A 20,239-nucleotide genomic window follows, 5' to 3' on the forward strand; every position below is an offset into this window, starting at 1 on the left:
TATCAACCATCCATCCAAATTGAAGTGCATGGTAAAAAGTTCTAAACTTCTTTTCATCAAAGGGGCGTTGCTCCATAGGCTCCTTCCCCTTTCTTCTTTTAGAGCTTGATGATGCCATGAGTGATTTTTGAAAAGTGAAGGTGTTGAGGTTAGTGATGAGTGGTGGAATTCGGTTGGGTTTGGATAGGGTTTAGCTTGGAGAATTGTACTTCGAGAGTGAGAAGTTTGAAGAAATAATTGCTGGAATGTGAAGGGAAGTACGGACTAGGAATCACTTATATAGGAAAGTGATGAGTGAATGAAAGGTGTTGATTGACGGGGTGGTTGTGTGATGGACGGATGGGGTTTAGCATGGGATGAGCACAAGGATTATCAACTTTATGATGGGGATTGTTCAGTTTCCAAGCTTGTTCTCTTTCCAATGTTGCATGGCAACAATTTCCAATGCAATCCCCCTGGAGACACGTGTATAATCTTCTCTTTTTGTGGCGGCCAAACCCCTTCAATTTCCCCATCAATTCTCCTTCAAAATAGAAGAAATGTGATTAAAAGAAAACTTGTGGAAAGTGGCGGCAAAATTTAAAAGACAAGAAAGAGTAACTACTTTTTAAAATTGTTGTTTGTCAACTACTAAGTGCTATTCACAAATGCAACTCAACTGACTAATTAAATTTCCATGTATGCAACCTTAGTGACACCAAACTTAGTTTGTGGCAATGTGGTGTAAGATGATTTGTTCAAGGTGCTAAGAGTGACATGCTATGAGTTGCATTCATGTCCTCTTAGTGTGCCTTGAACACCAAACTTGTTCTTCACTATATGTTGCATAAAAGGATTTATTCAAGGGTATGTCAAAGTTGATTTGCGATCCATGAACCTTGCTTTATTAACTACTTTAAAAACATGTAAAACATGGGTTGCCTCCCATGAAGGCTTCTTTAGCGTCACTAACTTGATGTTCCTCCTTTGTCAGGGTGGTTGGTAATGCTTCAAATCTTCCCCCCTTGCAGTAAACATGTCTCCATTGGCTTCATCAATGATCTCTACATGTTCTAGGGAGAGAACTTTGTTGATGGTGAAAACCTTAGGTAACTGAGATGGGATGGTGGGGAGATGAGGTGGGATATCTAGGAAGTAAGCTGAGATCACTTTATCCCCTGGAGAGAAATCTTCTGTAGGGATCTTTTTGTTCCTCCATCTCCTTGGTATCTTCTTCTTTGTTTCTCTTGCTGTTATCCTGCTCTTTGTGGTCTCTTTCCTAGGGGGATTTTATTGCTGGTCCCATATGATTCTGGTGGTTTTGGCTCCACTTGAGTTTCCTTTAGCTGTGATAGCTGCTGATTATTTTGTTCATCACCCAAAGAAATTCTTGAGTGTATAGCTTGTGCCTCAATGCTTGTTTCTCCCACCATTGCTCTGTCATGCTCTGTCCTTAGTTCCTTGCCTTCCTGACTTGCTTCTTGTGAGGGTTTGAAGACATTGAAGGTGAGTTGTTCATCATGTACCCTCAGTATTAGCTCTCCTCGCTCCACATCTATGAGCGCTCTGGCTGTAGCTAAAAATGGTCTTTCCAATATGATTGGGTGAAGATGACTTTCTTCCAATTCCAGTATGACAAAGTTTGTGGGAAGAAAGTAGTTCCCAACCTTCACCAGCACGTTTTCAACCACTCCTATTGCTTGTTTTTGAGTTTTGTCCGCCAGCCTGATGACTATGTCTGTGGGCATCAGCTCATTAATTTGCAGCCTCTTCATAAGGGATAAAGGCATTAAGTTGTTGCTGGCTCCCAGATCACAGAGTCCTTTATCAAACATTGTTTCTCCTATGGCACAGGAGATGTGAAAACTCCCTGGGCCCTTCCTTTTTGTAGGCAGCTCTGGTTGAATGAAAGCACTGCACTCCTTATTCATCACTATGGTTTGTCCTCCCTTGAGTGAGCTTTTTCTGGTCAGCAGCTCCTTCATGTACTTAATGTATGAGGGCATTTGTTGGAGGGCCTTGATGAATGGTATGTTTATATGGAGAGATGAAAATATGTTAAGAAACCTTGAGTATATTCTCTTCTCTACACCACCATTGAGTAATTGGGGAAATGGTGCATAGAGTCTCAGTAGCTCCTTCTGTGTAATTGTGGTTTCTTGATGATTCTCTTCCTGCTTTCCTGCTGATGTATCTTCAGGCTGTTCTGATGGTTTGTTCGGCTCTTCCTTAGTTTCCTTATCACTTATAGTAACCATCTTACAATCTTCCCATCTGACTTTCTTTGCTTCACCTCTCGGATTTTTCTCTGTGTCACTTGGGAAGCTATCAGTAGGTTTGGGAATCTTCTCAGATAGGTATCCCACTTGAATTTCCAGCCTCTTGATGGTGTCTCCCTGATTCTTGATATTGGCTCGCACCTCCTCTTTGAACACCTTGTTATCTTGAATCTCCTTGCATATGCCTTCAAGTAGAGTCTCAATCTTGATAGTCTCTCTTCCGATGATGGAGAGTTGAGATTGGACGGATGAGAAGGGCCATTTTGACTTTGGTATGGATGTTGAGAAGTGTTGTTGGATGGGTGCTGATATGGTCTCTGTGTGGCATGTTGGTGAGCTGTGTTGTTGTTAAGGTTGTGGCGTCTTTGATCTTGGCCTTGGTCTTATTGATTTCCCCACCCAAAGTTTGGGTGGTTTCTTTAACCAGGATTATATGTTTTGGAGTATGGGTCATGGTTCTGCCTAGGTGAACTCCCAATGTAGTTGGCTTGTTCCTGATCACCCTCTGCTTCTTCATTCACTCCTTCTTGGGTTGCTACTGAAGTGGTGATTGCTGCTACTTGATTCCTTTCCATCTTCTTGGTGAGGTCAGCTAATTGCTTGGTAATCATCTTGTTTTGAGCTAGCAGTGCATCGACATTGTTCAGATCCATCACTCCTCTAGTATTTCCTCTTTCAGAAGCATAGATGTAGTCATTCTCTGCTACAGTCTCAATGACATCTATAGCTTCTTCAATGGTCTTCTTCTTGTTCAGAGATCCCCCGGATGAGTGGTCTACTGTCTTCTTTGATTCATACGAAAGGCCTTCATAGAAAATGTGCAATTGCACCCATTCATTGAACATATCTGGCGGGCATCTTCTTGTCAAGTCTTTAAACCTCTCCCATGCTTCATATGGAGTCTCACCATCCTGCTGCCTGAATGTTTGTACCTCAGCTCTCAACCTGTTGATCCGTTGAGGAGGATAGAATCTTGCCAAGAACTTGTTCACCACATCTTCCCAGGTTGCTAAACTCTCCTTTGGAAAGGATTTCAGCCATTTAGATGTTTTATCCTTGAGTGAGAAGGGAAACAGAAGTAGTCTATAGGTGTCAGGATGAACACCATTAGACTTCACAGTATCGCATATCCTCAGAAAGGTGGTTAGATGTTGATTGGGGTCTTCTTAGACACTTCCTCCGAATGAACAATTATTCTGAACAAGGGTGATGAGTTGTGGCTTTAGTTCAAAGTTGTTGGCATGTATGGTTGGCCTTTGGATGCTACTTCCACAGTTTCCTAGGTTTGGGTTGATGTAAGAACCCAGAACTCTTCTCTCTTGTCCAGCCTGATGCGCTGGACCTTCTCTGCCATGGTTGTGAGCCTCTTCTTCATGATGGTTCTCCATATTCTCCTCCATGTCTGGTTCAAAGTACTCTTCCTCTTCCTCAGCACCAACTACTCTCTTTCCTCTTGCTTCCCTCTTTAATCTAAGGAAGGTCCTCTCAGGTTCAGAATCAAAGGAAGTTGAAGCCCCGCTTCTTCTACCTGTCATACAACCAACAAAGCAAAAGCAAGAGAGATAGATGCAGACAGTAATTTCTACAGAAATATTGTTAGTGTGAGTGATGCAATATATCAAATAGTTAGTGGGTTAGTGACTGAATTGTAACCAACTAAGAAAATGGGTAGGGGAAAGGGAAGAAAATAGCCAAACAGAAAGTAAATTACTCAAATGAACTTAAATCCAACAAAATAAAAACAAATTCTCAATCTAGTTATCCACCAATTTAATCATTGTTGATACAAAATCAATCCCCGGCAACGGCGCCATAAACTTGATGCGCGGAAACTTGTCTCTCAACAAATTTCCTTCGGCAAGTATACTGAATTGTCATCAAGTAAAAACTCACAGTAGAGTGAGGTCGAATCCCACAAGGATTGATTGGTCAAGCAACTTTAATTAGAAGAATGATAAACCACTATTTTATGGTTTATATTGTGTTTAATTGTGTGGTTTTATCATGATCCTTACCCACTTATTCATTAAATTAGCATGAAATTATAATTCCTTCTTGAATTTATAACATGTTTGAAAACTGCTTCCTAGAGACTTTAATTATGTATTTTTAATTCTCCTTTATCCCATTCGATGCCGTGATCTGTGTGTTGAGTGTTTCAGACTTTATAAGGCATGAATGAGTTAGAGATTGGAAAGGAAGCTAGCAAAAATGGAAGGAACACAAGAATTTGAGGAGATAACCAGCGAGAAGTGACGCGGTCGCATGGCTCACGCGACCGCACGAAGGAGAGCAAATCGCAGTGACGCGGCCGCATGGCTCACACAGTCGCGCAGATTGGAAAAGCTCAAGCGACGGGGTAGCGTGGACGACGCGAACGCGTGGCAAGGAAAAGCGCGAATGACGCGTCCACATGGATGACGCGATTGTGTGACATGTGCGATCTGCATAATCTGTAGAATTCGCTGGGGGCGATTTTGGATCTTATTTCGACCCAGTTTTCGGCCTGGAACAGCAGACTAGAGCCAAAGAATATGCAGAAACAAAACACAACATTCATTCTACACAGTTAACAGTTTTAGATCTAGTTTTTCCTCCCTTAGGTTTTTCACTCTAGGTTTTAGAATTTTAAATTTTGAATTGATCTTAGCATTGGAACATTGAGAAGAGTTATTTCCTCATCAAGACCTCGTCATTCTAGTTCGTTCTCTTAACATGGTTTTATTCTTCCATGTTCTTTGCTTTGTTCAATTTTGTCATTTGAATACTTTCATGATTTTAATTTATTTCTTCCAATTTAATTTATTTTCCATTCCAATAATGATGTCTTCTTTTAATTCCCTTTCATGTGTTATGGATTTATTATTTATAATGAGTGAGTAGTTCCCTCACTTGATGGGGAGTTGATTGAAAGGAACTCTTGAGTTGGAAGGATTGAAAGAAAAATTGTAATTGGGTTAATCGTTGGATTGTTATCTAATCACTAACACCAATCCCTTTGAACTAAGTGGGTTGTAACTCATGAACAGATTTAGCATTCCAACTTGTTTGACTTTCCTTTACATAGTAACGGATAACTAAACAGAACAACCATTAATTATAAATTAATCTTGGAATCATCCCATCAATAATAGAGATTCTAACTAATCAACTCCCAGTCAAGGCTTTTATTCATATTATTTAAATTTTCTCAATTAAATTTTCCACTTACTTAACTCAACTTCTTGGAACATCTGATTAATAAAATAGCACACTTTTCTGCAACTCGTTGGGAGACGACCTGGGACTTAAACTCCCAGTAATTTTTAATTTAAACTCTCTGTGACATATTTCTAAATTGATAGGCAGATTTTCGGTGAGTTAAGAACTGTACTTGCAACGTAACTATTTTAATAATTTTTAATTCACCAACTTTTGTGTCTCACCAAAGAACGTTCTAGTTGAGCTAAGCAGAAAGTGAGTTGAGAATTGCAGGAAATTAAATGGCGGGAAAGTAAATAGCAGAAAATAAATGATGAGAAGTAAATTGCAGAATCTTAAATGGGGAAGGGAAGTTTAGCATGAAAGTAAATGGCATAAAGTAAAGAGAATGGGTAAGTTCAGAAATGGGAAATTCATTGGGCTTAGGAAATGTTGCATTCTCCGGATCAAGTTCATTTTCATCTCTTCCTCAATCAATGCATTCATTGATCTCCTTGGCAATCTTAAGTGATTGAATTCCAATTCCTTGGTAATTCAATCTCTCAAATCAGATCAATAGCCAATTCCTTGGTCTAATTGCTCATGAGAAGAGATGAAGCGTGGTCACTGATTATACCACATGCATTTCCAAATCAAAGTATTGGGAGAATTATATGTCACCATATCCGCCCAAACCCCAATTTGGTCTAACATGAGAAAGCATTTCTAGCATGATCTCTTCATTCCTTTTCCAAGGTTCAGAAGAGATCCAAGTATGAAGAGCTTCTTTTCCAAGATAACTACTCAATTGGATGAAGATTGAAAGCTTTCTAGTAAAATCAAGAGAAAAGAAAGAAGAAGAATAACGAAAACTATTATTGATCCATCAAATTACAACAGAGCTCCCTAACCCAATGAAAGGGGTTTAGTTGTTCATAGATCTGGGAATGGAAAGCAAAGATTGAGAGTACATTCTGAAAGTTAAACTAGAAGTGCAGAGAAAGTAAAATACAAAGAGTGTAATTCTAATAATGCCCAAAAGCTCCTCTTTTATAGTTCAAAGCTACTCCTATATATACTACTCTTCTAATCTTCTAGTTGATTTTTCAAGTCTTGGATGTGGGCCTTTGGATCTTGAGTTGAAGCAGTTATCTTCTTCAGTGGGCTCAGCTTTACTTGCAGAGAAAGTGTGAAGTAGGCAGGGACTTTAGCTTAGGGCGTTAGTGGTGTTAACGTTAAGTGAAAATGTGCGGTTGAGAACGTTAGTGACAATCACCTTTTTCACTAACGTTCCTAACCCAAAGTGATCCACGTTAACTTCAACGTTAGTGGCACTAACGTGACCACTAACGTTGACCCTTGGCCCTTCGCAAACGTTACTGGGGTTTACCTTTTTCAATAACTTTGAGAGTACCCCTTTCTCCCTACGTTAGAGTTCACGTTAGAATAGTTAACGTGGCCTTTAACGTAGGCTTGCCAAATCTTCGAGAGCGTTAGTGACACTTACCTTTGTCACTAACGCTTCAGAACGCCCCTACTTCCCACGATAGAGTTCACGTTAACTAAGTTAACATGACTTCTAACGTAGTATTGATAGCCATCTCCAACATTAGTGACAAAGGTGAGTGTCACTAATGTTGGCTCATCATCCCTCTTCTCCACGTTAGTTTCCACGTTAATGTAATTAACGTGGCAACTAACGTGGCTCATAGTGGCTCAATCCAACGTTAGTGACAAAGGTGAGTGTCACTAACGTTAGTGATTCTTGCTCCCTCCACGTTAGAGTCCACGTTAACTAGGTTAACATGGCTTTTAACGTAGCCAATATGGGCTTAGTCCAACGTTAGTGACAAACGTGAGTGTCACTAACGTTGGCATCATCTTCTTCTTCCACGTTAGAGCTCACATTAACTAAGTTAACGTGGCTCTTAACGTGGCCAATTGCCCCTTTTGGAACGTTAGTGACACTTAATTTTACCACTAACGTTGGAGTTCTACTTCTCTTCCACGTTAGTTTCCACGTTAACTATGTTAACGTGGCAACTAACGTGGGCTATGATGGCTCACGAAGGCGTTATTGGCAATCACTTTTCTCATTAACGTTGCAAGCTAGCCTTTATTCCACGTTAGTGGTCACGTTAGCTAGACTAACGTGGCTGCTAACGTGGTTCTTCCTTGCTTCCTTTATCCTGAAATCAAGCAATAAAGTGCATCAAAGCTCTGATCCAAGTTATGAGACATGCATCATTTAATTTGTCCTTTAATTCATGCATAATTCTCATGAAATCATGTAAAATTCACAATGTTTGCTTGAATCAAGATGTAAGTGATTATTTACCCAAAGCTTGCTTATTTCCTAAGAAAATGCATGAAACTACCTTAAAACCATAAAGAAAAGGTCAGTGAAACTGGCCAAAATGCCCTGGCATCAATCCTTTCTGTCATTATTGGCGTGCCACGCCCAGTTCCTGGCGTGTCACGCCCATATACTTTCATGCCGTTTGTTCAAAGTGGCACGCCAGTTTCACACGCCCATCTTTATTTTGATGTTTTCTTCCTTTTTTGTTGCTCTTTTCACCTGAAATTCATCATAAGCCGTTTCAAAGCAATGTACCATAATATTCATCAATTAGTCCATGAATTGCAATGATCAAATGAGATTATGCTCTTTTATAGTCCTTTTTAGATAAGAAAAAAGGGTAAATGATGCAAGTCATCACAACACCAAACTTAAGCTTTGCTTGTCCCAAGCAAATTAATGTGAGTAATCTTTAGTTGGATTGAAACTTGACCTTAGAGAGAAGCAGTCACTACCAAAGATAGGACTAAGTGTTAACTTATGCATGAATCTTATTGATTTGATGTCATAATGAACTCCTAGACTCTTGAAGATTCTTCCAAGTATTTGCCTTAGGCTCCCTTTCTATTGATTGTCACCTTGAAGTAGCAAGGATTGTTTCTTTTTCTTTGATTATCGATGAGGGAAAATCGATTCTACACAAACTCACCAGCAAGTGTACCGGGTCGCATCAAGTAGTAAAACTCACAAAAGTGAGGTCGATCCCACAGGGATTGATGGATATAGCAACTTTAGTATGATGAAAAATTTAGTTAAGCGACTATTTGATGAATCAGGTGAAATTTGATTGACAAAAGGGAATTTTCAAGTAAACTAGAGTGCAAAATGAAAATTGGCAGAATCTTAAAGTGCAGGAAAGGTAAATTACAGAAACTTAAAGTGCAAGAAATTAAAAGAGCTGAAACTTAAATTGCAAGAAAGGTAAATAACTGAAACTTAAAGTGCAAGAAATTTAAATTGCTGAATCTAAACTGCCAGGAAAATTAAAGTGCATGAAAAATAAAGGGATTTGGGTGTTGGAAATAAAAACAGAACTGGAAAATGTAGATTGCAGTAAATCACTAAGATGATGCAATTCAGAAAATTTATCAATCAGGATTTCAGTACCAAAACAGAAACAAAAAACTCTGTAGAAGAAGATAAACAGAAAGAAAACTTAGATCAACTCTAAAATTCTAAAAGAGAAATGGAAGAAGACTAAGGTCTCAATTTCTCTCTTAGCAAAACAGAAAAGAAGAAATTGCAGAAGAAAAAGAAAACAGTAGAAAGAAAACCCAGATTCGATCTCAAACTCTCAAATTCTAGAAAGGAAGAAAAATTAAAAGAAAAGCTCTCAATGAAATCAAATACTTCTCTATTTATGCACTTTTCAGTTCTGTCATGCTGTCCTTGGAGTGGGCTTTTTGGCCTCTTTTGAAGTGGATCCGAGATGGGTACTTTGTTGCAGCTTCCAGGAGAACGTAGCGTTCTGAAATTGAGCGCAGCATTCATTTACCCACGCGTGCGCATGCTTCACGCCCGTGCGTCTCTCGTACTTTTGCCCATTGACGCGTGCGCGTCATATACGCGTGCGCATCCTTGATAGCGTACTTTAAACGAGCGCTACGTTGGCCCCATGAACACTGCTCACGCGTGCGCGTCCTCTGCGCGTGCGCGTGGATAGCAAAGTTGTAATTCCAAGCTTCTGCGCCGACCACGTGTGAGCGTGCTTTATCCCAGGTGCTCCATCGACGGGTGCACGTCATGTACGCGTGCGCGTCGATTGCAAAACTTCACTTCCAAATTTGAATCTTCCCGAAAACACTGACTTAATGAACGTAGTGCTCCTTTTGAAAATGAGTGCCAATCACTTCCTCGCGTACGCGTCATGCATGCGTACACGTGGATCTTCGAAAATTTTCCCTGACGCGTAGGCGTCCTGTACGCGTGCGCGTCGCTACTGAGCATGGCATTCTTTCTTTGAACGCAACGTTATTCTGCAGTGCATCTCTTTCTCTTCATTTTCTCACCTGAATTCAATCAAAAAGGCAATCAAAGTCTCACCAAAATCAGAAGAATTTGCATCATTCATAATAATCACTTAATTCTTGCATAAATCTCTTGATTTTGTATAAAATAAATGATGTTTAATTGAATCAAAATAATCATGAAATTCCACTCCAACCACTTACTTATTATGCAAGAAAGTGCATGAAACCTAACGAAACAAATGAAAAATGCTTGTGAAACTAGCATAAGATGACTTGTCATTACAACACCAAACTTAAATCTTGCTTGTCCCCAAGCAAGCAATAAAACATGAGAAGAAATGAAAGGAAACAGGAAAGTATATATGTCCTTATTTAGCAGGTAATTGAATTTGGTTCATGGGGTTTTATGCAGATGTAATTGAAGCTCTACTTAGATTTCAGGATTGAAATGTCCCTTTAAGTGATAGCCAAAGTTGCTACTGTGAACTTTATTATTCATCCATCCTTGGTGTTTTGATTTTCTTCTGTTTTTCTAGTGGGAAGCTTATACTTTTATTCACAGCTAAGTGTTATATGTTGTAGCAGCTTTTTAGCTTTGTTTTTCAGTCAACACATCTTCACCACAGACACTTGGCTCACACTTCATCCTAAGACATTGATACCCAGCACCTCCTTGGGTTACTAAATGCCTTGTAACTAGGTTGCTCTTGATAATGGACTTTCAATTGATAATCTCGGATTAATCAACCCAAGTTATCAAGCTTTAAAATACTCCTTAGAACCTAATTGTCCAAGCAGATCCTAGTACAAAAAACACCAAAGGCATATGTCCTAATGTCCAAGCTATTGGCGTCTAGCCTTATTATTTGTTTCTTTTATTTTTGTTGCCAATTATTGGCTTTTCTTCCTTTCCTTTCTTGCTTTTTCTCTTTTCCCAGGGATATCTATTCATTAAGAGTTCACAAACAGCACTTAAGTTCACACTACAAAGGAACATCTTAACCTTTATCCTTTATTAGTGAGCTTACTTTAACAATCAAACATATATGCCACCAGTAAACTTTATTATTATTCCTACCACATTGGACAATCACTTTCTGTTTCAACATTTTCTTTTATTTATTCAAGGGGAAATAAGATATATATTCAAGTAGGGTGGGTGATGCAGACATTCTGGCTAGATCACTTAATTTTGAGAATTAAGAAAAATAAAAGACATAATGCAGAACTTATTCAAAACATAGAAGTGCAAAACATAAAATCATAATCATAAAAACTGCATAACTTGGAAGGCATATCATTTTGCAGATATGCATCTTCCTTATTTACTAAGATTATGAAAGAACTCCACCACCTCTAATTTTTCTGCTCTTTTCCTTTGCTGGACTCTCCTTTCTTCTTTGCCTCCTGCTTCTTCTTCTTGTTTGTTTCTTGTGGCTCTTCAGCAGGGCATCTCTGAGGCCAAGATTGGTCTACCTGATCCCAGAGTCCAGCATCCTTCAACCTTTGTTCCATTCTTTCTATGTTTCCATGGGCTCTTGCTCTTTGCTTGTTCACTAATTCCTGGCATTGGACAAATGGTTTGATCTCTCGATTTACCATTGATATGTCGCAGACCATGTAGTTTAGCTTTGCTTGAGTCTCTATATCATACTCAATCCTGTCCAAGTGCCGAGCTTCTCTAACTGCATGGTATATGTTCTTCCATTGATAAAGATTCTGGAGGTACTTCTCCTGTTCAGCTTGTTGTTGAAATAATTTGTCAAATGATTCTTGAGAGTGACCTGATTGTTCCCTTTATTACTCCAAAATTCTTGCTTGGAATTCTCTCTGCTAGTCCATCATCTTTAGCTGGAGGTTTTCTTGTTGCTCCATCATCTTCAGCTGCCAGTTCTCTTGCTACTCCTGAGCTCTCAAGTACTGCTCTTGTTGCCTCAAGTATTGCTCTTGTTGTTGTTCCTGTGCTCTCATATATTGCTGAGACATTTCTTCAATGGCTTTTTGCATTTGGCTTAGGTCCATTGCGCCAGAAGCTTGTCCCTCTTCCATTTGTGGTCTCCTTCTTCTTCCTTGAGGTCTTCTCTTCTCCTGGGTGTCAGTGACACCTTCCATCCTTTGCTTAATGATTCCTCTGCCTCCCTTTACCCGATCTGTATCTACATCCTCAAAGAGTACCCCTGCTCTATTGCACAGCTTAAAATGGTATTGGGTGACTGACATGAAGGTAGAAGTTGGCTAATTAAGAAATCAGTATAGAGAATGCGTTGAGAGTATAGTTCTTAACCAGCTAAGATCTGCCTTGTCAATTTAGAAAAGTTGTCACGAAATTTAGAAATAAAAATACTGGGAGTATGAGTCTCAAGTCGTCTCCCAACGAGTTGCAGGAAGGGATGCTAATTTATTAATTAGGAATTTTCCGAGAGAGTTTGAGTTTGGATAATGAGCAATAATTATAAATGAAAGCAATAAAACTAAGAATTATTATTAATATAAAAGGGCCTTGACTGGGGGAATGATTAATTGGAAGTTCTATCCTTGTTGGGATCTCCTAAGTATAGTATCAAAAAGATTGTTGTTTTCACTTAGTTAACCCTTACTAAATAAAGGAAAGTCAAGTGATTTTGAGCTAATCCTTATTCGCAAATCCTAGTCCTCTCCCTTGGGAAGGTCTAGCGTTAGTAAATACATAACTAACCAACAATTTCCAATTTAACCAACACTTAAGCCTTCCAACTCAAGTGTCTCATCTTAATCAACCCCCATGTCAAGTTTGGGAATCTACTCTATTGACATTAATATAATACTCAGAAAAATATAAGAAGAAGATATAGTAAATTAAATAGAATAAAACTTCGAAATTTATTAAAGGTAAAAGTAATCCTCTTCATTAACAATTCATGAAAATAATCCAATTACTACTTTAAGCAAGAATTAAGAATATGTTATAAATAAATAAAAGAGTAAGTAAAGAAACAAACTAGAATAATGTCTTCAACGGAGGTAATGACTCTTCAATATCCAAAAGCAAAAACAATGAATGTAAAGTGAAACTAGAGGAAGAGTAATTCTCTCTCTAGATTCAGATTTAAAAACCTAAAAACTATCCTAATGTATCTCTGTCTATGTGTGTGTCAAGTTGCGTGTTGAGTCTCTGCATGTTCCTTAGCCCTATTTTGTGTTTCTGGGCCGAAAACTGGGTTAAAATGCGGCCCAAAATCGCCCCCAGCATTTTCTGTTAATTTTGCAGATCGCGCAGGTCACCCGTACGCGTCGTCCATGCGTTCGCATCATTCAGCAATTTTCCTTGTCACATGTACACGTCAGGCACGCGCCCGCGTCTATGCGATTTTCTCCATTCCGTGCGTTCGCGTGAGCCATGCACGCGCGTCAGTGTTCGCTGGTCATCTCCTTAGTTTCTTGTGTTTCTTCCATTTTTGCAAGCTTCCTCTCCATTCTCTAAGCCATTCCTACCCTATGAAGCCTGAAACACTTAACACACAGATCACCGCATCGAATGGTATAAAGGAGAATTAAAATATACTAATTAAAGATATTTAGGAAGCAAGTTTTCAATCATAAAACAATATTAGGAAGGAGTTAAAAAATCATGCAATTAGTATGAATAAGTGGGTGAAGACTTGATGAAACCATTCAATTAAACACAAAATGAACCATAAAATAGTGGTTTATTAGTGACCAAGTCTGCTTGATTTGCTGCTATCCTCAGCCATCTCTTAGATGCTATCTGCTATGAGTTGTGGGACATTGATTTCTCCTCCTTTGTGTATGCAATATGTCAGAATTGCTCTCTTTATTGTAACCTCTGAAGTATTTCCAGTAGGGAGTATGGATCTTCTTACTATCTCATACCAACCTTTGGCCTCAGGTATGAGATCAATCCTCTTTAGGTAGCTTGGATCCCCATCTAAATCTCTTTCCCAGTCTCTGCCTTCTAAGCATAAACCATTTAGTAGCTCATTAGGATCATTCTCACCCTTCATTCTTTCATCAAAGCTGGGTTCTCCAAAGGGTATCACTCTTATTTGCAAGACCCTCATGATGGATGATGGTTTGAAATCCACATCAACCCCCCTAACATAGCTCTTGTAGAGAGGGCTAGTTTTGCTTGGCCTTACAGCATTTGTATAGAACTCCCGTATCATGGTTGCACTTATGTCTGTAAGAGGCTCACACAGGAGTTCCCATCTTCTCTGTTCAATTATTCTTCTCATGATAGGATATTCTCCTTCTCTTAATTTGAAACTAATCTCTGGAATTACTTCTTTTGCTTCTATCAACCTATGATATCGTGACTCATGAAATTGAGATTTAAATCTCTTGTCATCATAGGTGGGTGGTTCAGCTTCAACTGGTTGCTTTCCTTTTTTTCTTTTGGAGCTTGATGAGGCAATTTGAATGGGGGTACAGTGGAGTGTGAAAAGAAGACTTTGGATATAGCATGGCTTATGATGAAAAAGAAGGGAAGTAGGCACAGTGTGATGTTCTTGGTTGGAAGATATTGCATGAAAAGGTTATATTACAAGGCAAAGATGTGTGAGCTCAGGAAGTGTTACTGGCCAATTTATAGTACGAATATGACTTATTGAAGCAAGATAAAGGTAATGGTGGTTCAGTCATATTCAAATGAAAGGTGAGGATTGAGGAAAATTTGATGAAGGTGTTGTTGGGAGAGTGAGAATGAACAGTGTGCATGTAGAGATAGATGAGGACAAGGACCACCTCTTCATTGGGCATATGGCTCGATCTCCTAGGTATTGATTCTAGTAGATTTGTGCTTCCCAACCATGCACATGTGACTTACTTTTTCTCCTTGGGATGACCGTATATGGCATGGTGTTGTCCTTTCCTCAGTTTTCTTCATACCTATCCATTTTTATCAATGTAACAATAAGCAACAAAATTTGAATTTAGCATGGTGGTGGTCAGCAAGTGAAAAATATAGGAAAGCAAAAATAAAAGTGGCTATATGTTCCTTATTTCTGAATAACCAACTATGCCTCTTTGAAATTGAATAAAATATTGGTGAACACCAAACTTGTTTTATGCCAAATGATTCATATGAAACCTAATTAATTTCTGTCATGGTTAGTATATTCATTATGAGGAACATTTTATTTTCTACCTTAACAAAATAAATTCGTAAAATGATGTAAGATATGGTTTCTCTTTTCATGAATTTGCGTCTTTGAGCAAATGTGACTTTCTTGAAATCCATAGCATATGCAGGACACCAAACTTAATGTTTGGCTATATACTTCAATAATATGAATGAGTATATATCCTAAGATGGTTATGTAATCATCATGCTTGGAAAGCCACTTTAGAGTGCCTTTAGGCACACCAAACTTAGGAATCAGACATATGCTTCAAAACAATGTATGCAGTTATCAAATCTACTCATGAGAGCTTAAATTCATGCTAGAAGACCCATTGGTTATTGAAATTAAAATAAAAGCAAGAATATTAAATCATGGGTTACCTCCCATGGAGTGCTCTTTTATTGTCACCAGCTTGACATTGGTTCCTTGTTAGGGTGGCTGATGATTATGGTGCCTCAGCTTGTCCCCTCTCACTGTGAGCCCTGTTCTTGTGCTTTGATGATCAATCTCTATATGCTCTAACGAGAGTATCTTATTAACAGTGTAGTAATCATCAGTTTGTGGGCCTGTCTCCAACTGTTCGTAAATCAGTTTCACTTTGTCTCCTTTTGAGAACCCTTCAGTTGGGATTCTTTTGTTTCTCCACCGTTTTGAAACCTTTTTCTTGCTCTTCTTTCCTTTCTTTGGTGACCATTTTATCTTGGCAGCAGGCTTTATGTCAGGGGCTTTCTTCCTAGTGATAAAATTTTTAATCTTTTCCTGCCTTCCCTTCTCAATCTTCACATTTTCATCTTCAACTCTCATGCAGCCATTTGTGTGGATGATGGAGTGTGAAGAGAGTTTCCAAACCTTGAAGTAGAAGTTAACTTTAGTACCTGTTTTAATCTTGCCAGAACCGCATGAACCGTTCGAAGTACACTGTGATGTTTCTCTAAAGGGTTTAGGTTGCGTGTTGATACAACACCAAAATGTGGTGGCTTACGCATCGCGTCTGTGATGACAAGTCATCTTATGCTAGTTTCACAAGCATTTTTCATTTGTTTCATTAGGTTTTATGCACTTTCTTGCACAATAAGTAAGTGATTGGAGTAGAATTTCATGTTTCCTTGACTCAATTAAACATTGTAGATTTTTGTATAAAATCATGAGATTTATGCACAATTTAGTTGATTATTATAGATGATGCAAAACCTTATGATTTTGGTGAGACTTTGATGGCATGTTTAATTGATAACAGATGAAGAAATAAGATGAAGAAACAAAGAGAAAAGCAACGTACAGGAGAACGTTGCGTTCACTCAATGAACGCTACGTTCACAAGGGCGCATACGCGTACTAGCTGCCCCCACGTGACGAAGCAAGTTTGGAGATCCATGCGCACGCGCAGATGGCGCGCCCGCACGCATTAAGGATTAGCGTTCACCCACAACAAACGCTACGTTCAGTCTGAGTGAACGCCTGCGATACTTTCAGAGTGGGAACTTAAAAAGGGGAATCGACGCGCACGCGCACATGCCGTGCCCGCGCCCATGGAATAAAAAAGGTGATGGACGCAAATGCGTACAAGACGCTAGAACGCAGAATTGATATTTTGCTATACACGCGCAAGCGCACAAGGCGCGCACGCAAACATAGCGTTCATGGCGCGAACGGAGCATTTAGTTAATGAACGCTACTCAAGGGTGCGCTCGCGCACAGTACGCACACGCGTCGATGGGGAAAAGCGCAAGGGATACGCTCGCGCACAGGATGCGCCCGCGTCGGTGAAAGAACGCTACGTTCACTTGAAGCTGCAACAAATGGCAATTTTGATCCACTTCATGCAAGACCAAAAGGCCCACTCCAAGTGCTAAAGGCCTGAAATAGAAAGTGTATATATAGATAGGAATTTAATTTCAGAGGGAGCTCTCTTTTAATTTTCCTTTTAGAATTTGTTAGAGTTAGAGAGATCAGATCTGAATTTACTATTCTGTTTTCGTTTTCTTCTTTCTGTAAGCTTTTACTTTCTGTTTTGGATCTGAGAATTTGGATTAGAGAATTCTTCTGAATTTCTTCTGATCTTAGCTTTTCTTCCATTTTTATTTCATTTGCAACTTCTTGTTTTCTGTTTTGCTAAGAGAGCCATTGAGATCTAAATTTTCTTTCTGTTTTTGTTATTTTTCTACAATTGCCAATTTGTCTTTTAAGGTTTTAGAATTGATTCAAGTTTTCATTCTACTTTGACTCTACTATTTCCAATTCTGTTTTAGTATTAAAATCCTAACTGATCTGTTTGCTGAATTTCTTCATCTGAGCATTCTATAGGTCACTGCAATTTACTTTTTCTAGTTCTGTTTTGAATCCCAACACCCAAATCCCTCTACTATTCATGCAATTTAAGTTTCCCAGTAGTTTAGATTCAGCAATTTACATTACTTGCACTATAAGTTTCTGTCATTTACTTTTCTTTCAATTTAAGTTTCAGCTCTTTTAAATTTCTTGCACTTTAAGTTTCTGCAATTTTACTTCTTCTGTATTTAAGATTCTGCAATTTTCCTTTCTGCTCTTTAGTTTACTTGTAATTTCACTCCTGTTAACCGAATTTCACTCAAATCATCAACTATTCACTTAACTAAATTCATCACCAAACTAAAGTTGCTCAATCCATCAATCCCTGTGGGATCGACCTCACTCCTGTGAGTTATTACTACTTGATGCGACCCGGTACACTTACCGGTAAGTTTGTGTGGAATCGTTTTTCCCTCATCAAGTTTTTTGCGCTGTTGCCGAGGATTGATTTAGATTGACAATGATTAAGTAGGTGATAATCTAGATTAAGCACTTTTTTTGTTTTGTTAAGCATTTTAACTGTTTGAGATTTTGTTTCAACTAACTTTATCCACACTCTAGCAGTAGAGTGTCTTATTTTTGTTTTCTGGTGTTGTTTGTATGCTGGGAGGAAGGAGAGGTGAATCCACCTCCTTTAATTCTGAGCCAGAGAGAACATTACTGAGAAGAAGAAGAGAAGCAAGAGGAAAGGGAATTATTGGAGAAGAAGCATCAGAAGAAGAAGATCAAGAGATGGAAGATAACATTCCAAATCACCCTGAGGATGTGGCTAACAATAATGGCCCACCTCAAAGGAGAGTCCTAGCTTCCTACACCTTCCCCAATCCAAGAAACTGTGGTAGCAGCATACTAACTCCCAATGTTCATGCAAACAATTTTGAGTTAAAGCCTCAACTTATTACTCTGGTGCAGAACAACTGTTCCTATGGAAGAGGTCCACTTGAAGATCTAACCCAACACTTATCCATCTTTCTGAAGATTTGTGAAACTGTCAAGACCAATGGTGTGCACCCATACATCTACAAACTGTTGCTATTTCCATTCTCCTTAAGGGACAATGCTTCTCAATGGCTAGAGACATTCCCCAAGGAAAGCATCAACAATTGGGAAGATCTAGTGAGCAAATTCCTAGCCAAATTCTACCCACCTCAGAGGATCATTAGATTGAAGACAGAGGTGCAAACATTCACTTAATTGGATGGAGAATCACTGTATGATGCCTGAAAAAGACACAAAGCCTTGATCAGAAAGTGTCCACCGGAGATGCTCAATGAATGGGATAAATTCCAAAATTTCTATGAAGGATTGACACTGAGGGCTCAAGAAGCCCTTGATTATTCAACAGGAGGTTCATTACAACTCATGAAGACAGCTGAGGAAGCCTAAAACCTCATAGACACTGTGACTAACAATCAATATTTCTATGGTTATCAAAGGCAACACCAGCCAGCTCAAAGGAAAGGTGTGTTGGAGCTGAAAGGTGTGGACACCATTTTGACACAACATAAGGTGATGCACCAACAGATCTAGTAGCAAATGGAATTGATGACTAAGAGGATTGATGGCCTTCAAATTGCATCAATGAGCACTCCAAATCAACCATCAGCTGGATGGGGACAGAATGAAGAAGTTTATGAAGAGCAGCAGCCAGAACAAGTGAACTATATGCACAACCAAGGTGCTGGACAGAATGAATTTCATGGAGACACTTACAATCCCTCTTGGAGGAACCATCCCAATCTAAAGTGGGGAGACAACCAGAACCAAAATTCATGGCAAAAGAACTCCAACCAAAATAACTTCCGCAACACAAACCACCAGAATCATCAAAACACTAACCATAATTCCTATAAAAAACCACAAAAGAACTACCCCAATTACAACTTCTATCCACCCCACAACCCATCAACTAACAAAAATAATTTTCAACAACCACCTTCATCTCACACTCAGCCACAACCACCCCAAGAATCTCAAAGGATCTCCAGCCTAGAGATAATGATGGAAAGGATGATCAAGCATCAAGAATTGGCCCATAAGAACCATGAAGCTTCACTGCAGAATCTAGAGAGACAAATTGGCCAATTGTCCAAGCAAATAGTGGCTGAAAGAGCACCCAATGTATTACCAAGTGACACCATTCCCAATCCCAAAGAAAAATACAAAGCAATTCAATTAAGGAGTGGAAGAACCTTAGTAAATAAAAAAGAAACTAACAAGAGGCCAGCTAAGAATGATGAGGCCAGCAGCAAGGAAGAAGTGACACTTAAGGAGAAGGACCAAGAAAAGCTCAAAGAAAAAGAGGAACAGCCACAAGCTTCAAAGAAGGGAAAGCAAGTCATGGAGGAGCAATCACAAGAACAGAGGAAAATGGTGAAGCCTTACACCCATCCTTTGCCATACCCTCAAAGATTACAGAAGAAGCTCAAGGACTAACAATTTCCCAAGTTTTTGGAGGTTTTCAAGAAGCTGGAAATTAATATTCCTCTTATTGAAGCATTAGAGCAAATGCCCTTGTATGCAAAGTTCTTAAAAGAACTTATCAACAAGAAGAGGAGCTGGAATGAAAAAGAGTCAGTGATCTTGACACAAGAATACAGTTCAGTGATCCAAGAAGGCCTCCCACAAAATCTCAAAGATCCTGGGAGCTTCTTCTTGTCTTATACCATTGGTAACATAATCATTGACAAGGCACTATGTGATTTAGGATCCAATATCAACCTAATTCCTTTGTCTATGATGAGAAGGCTATTTATAGAAGAAGTGAAGCCTACACAGATGTCATTGGAGCTAGTGGATAGATCTTTGGTAATTCCCAAGGGGGTGATTGAAAATCTCTTGGTCAGAGTAGAGAAATTCATATTTCAAGCAGATTTTGTAATCTTGGACTTAGGTGAAGAGGGGAATGACTCTATTATATTGGGAATACCTTTTCTGGCCACAGTAAGGGCTATCATTAATGTGGAACAAGGAGAAATGACTTTGAGGGTAAATGATGAGAAGATCACTCTAAATGTCTTCTAG

At 39.0% G+C, this 20,239-nt stretch overlaps 1 protein-coding gene and 1 non-coding gene across 2 annotated transcripts; both read left to right on the forward strand.

Moving 5' to 3' along the window:
* The first annotated feature begins 3,098 nt into the window (after positions 1-3,098).
* On the forward strand, positions 3,099-3,205 carry LOC148548015 (small nucleolar RNA R71). The gene has a single exon (XR_015898022.1). It is a non-coding gene; the product is annotated as a small nucleolar RNA R71 (small nucleolar RNA).
* Positions 3,206-18,751: 15,546 nt separating this feature from the next.
* LOC148548016 (uncharacterized) lies at positions 18,752-20,239 on the forward strand. Its single transcript, XM_088495571.1, has 2 exons — positions 18,752-18,893; positions 19,713-20,239. Exons 1-2 carry the CDS (start codon positions 18,752-18,754, stop codon positions 20,237-20,239), a joined length of 669 nt encoding a protein of 222 aa, XP_088351697.1.

Source organism: Arachis ipaensis, chromosome B8, assembly GCF_059453495.1.
Source record: "Arachis ipaensis isolate K30076 ecotype BB chromosome B8, ASM5945349v1, whole genome shotgun sequence".
Taxonomy (NCBI): domain Eukaryota; kingdom Viridiplantae; phylum Streptophyta; class Magnoliopsida; order Fabales; family Fabaceae; genus Arachis; species Arachis ipaensis.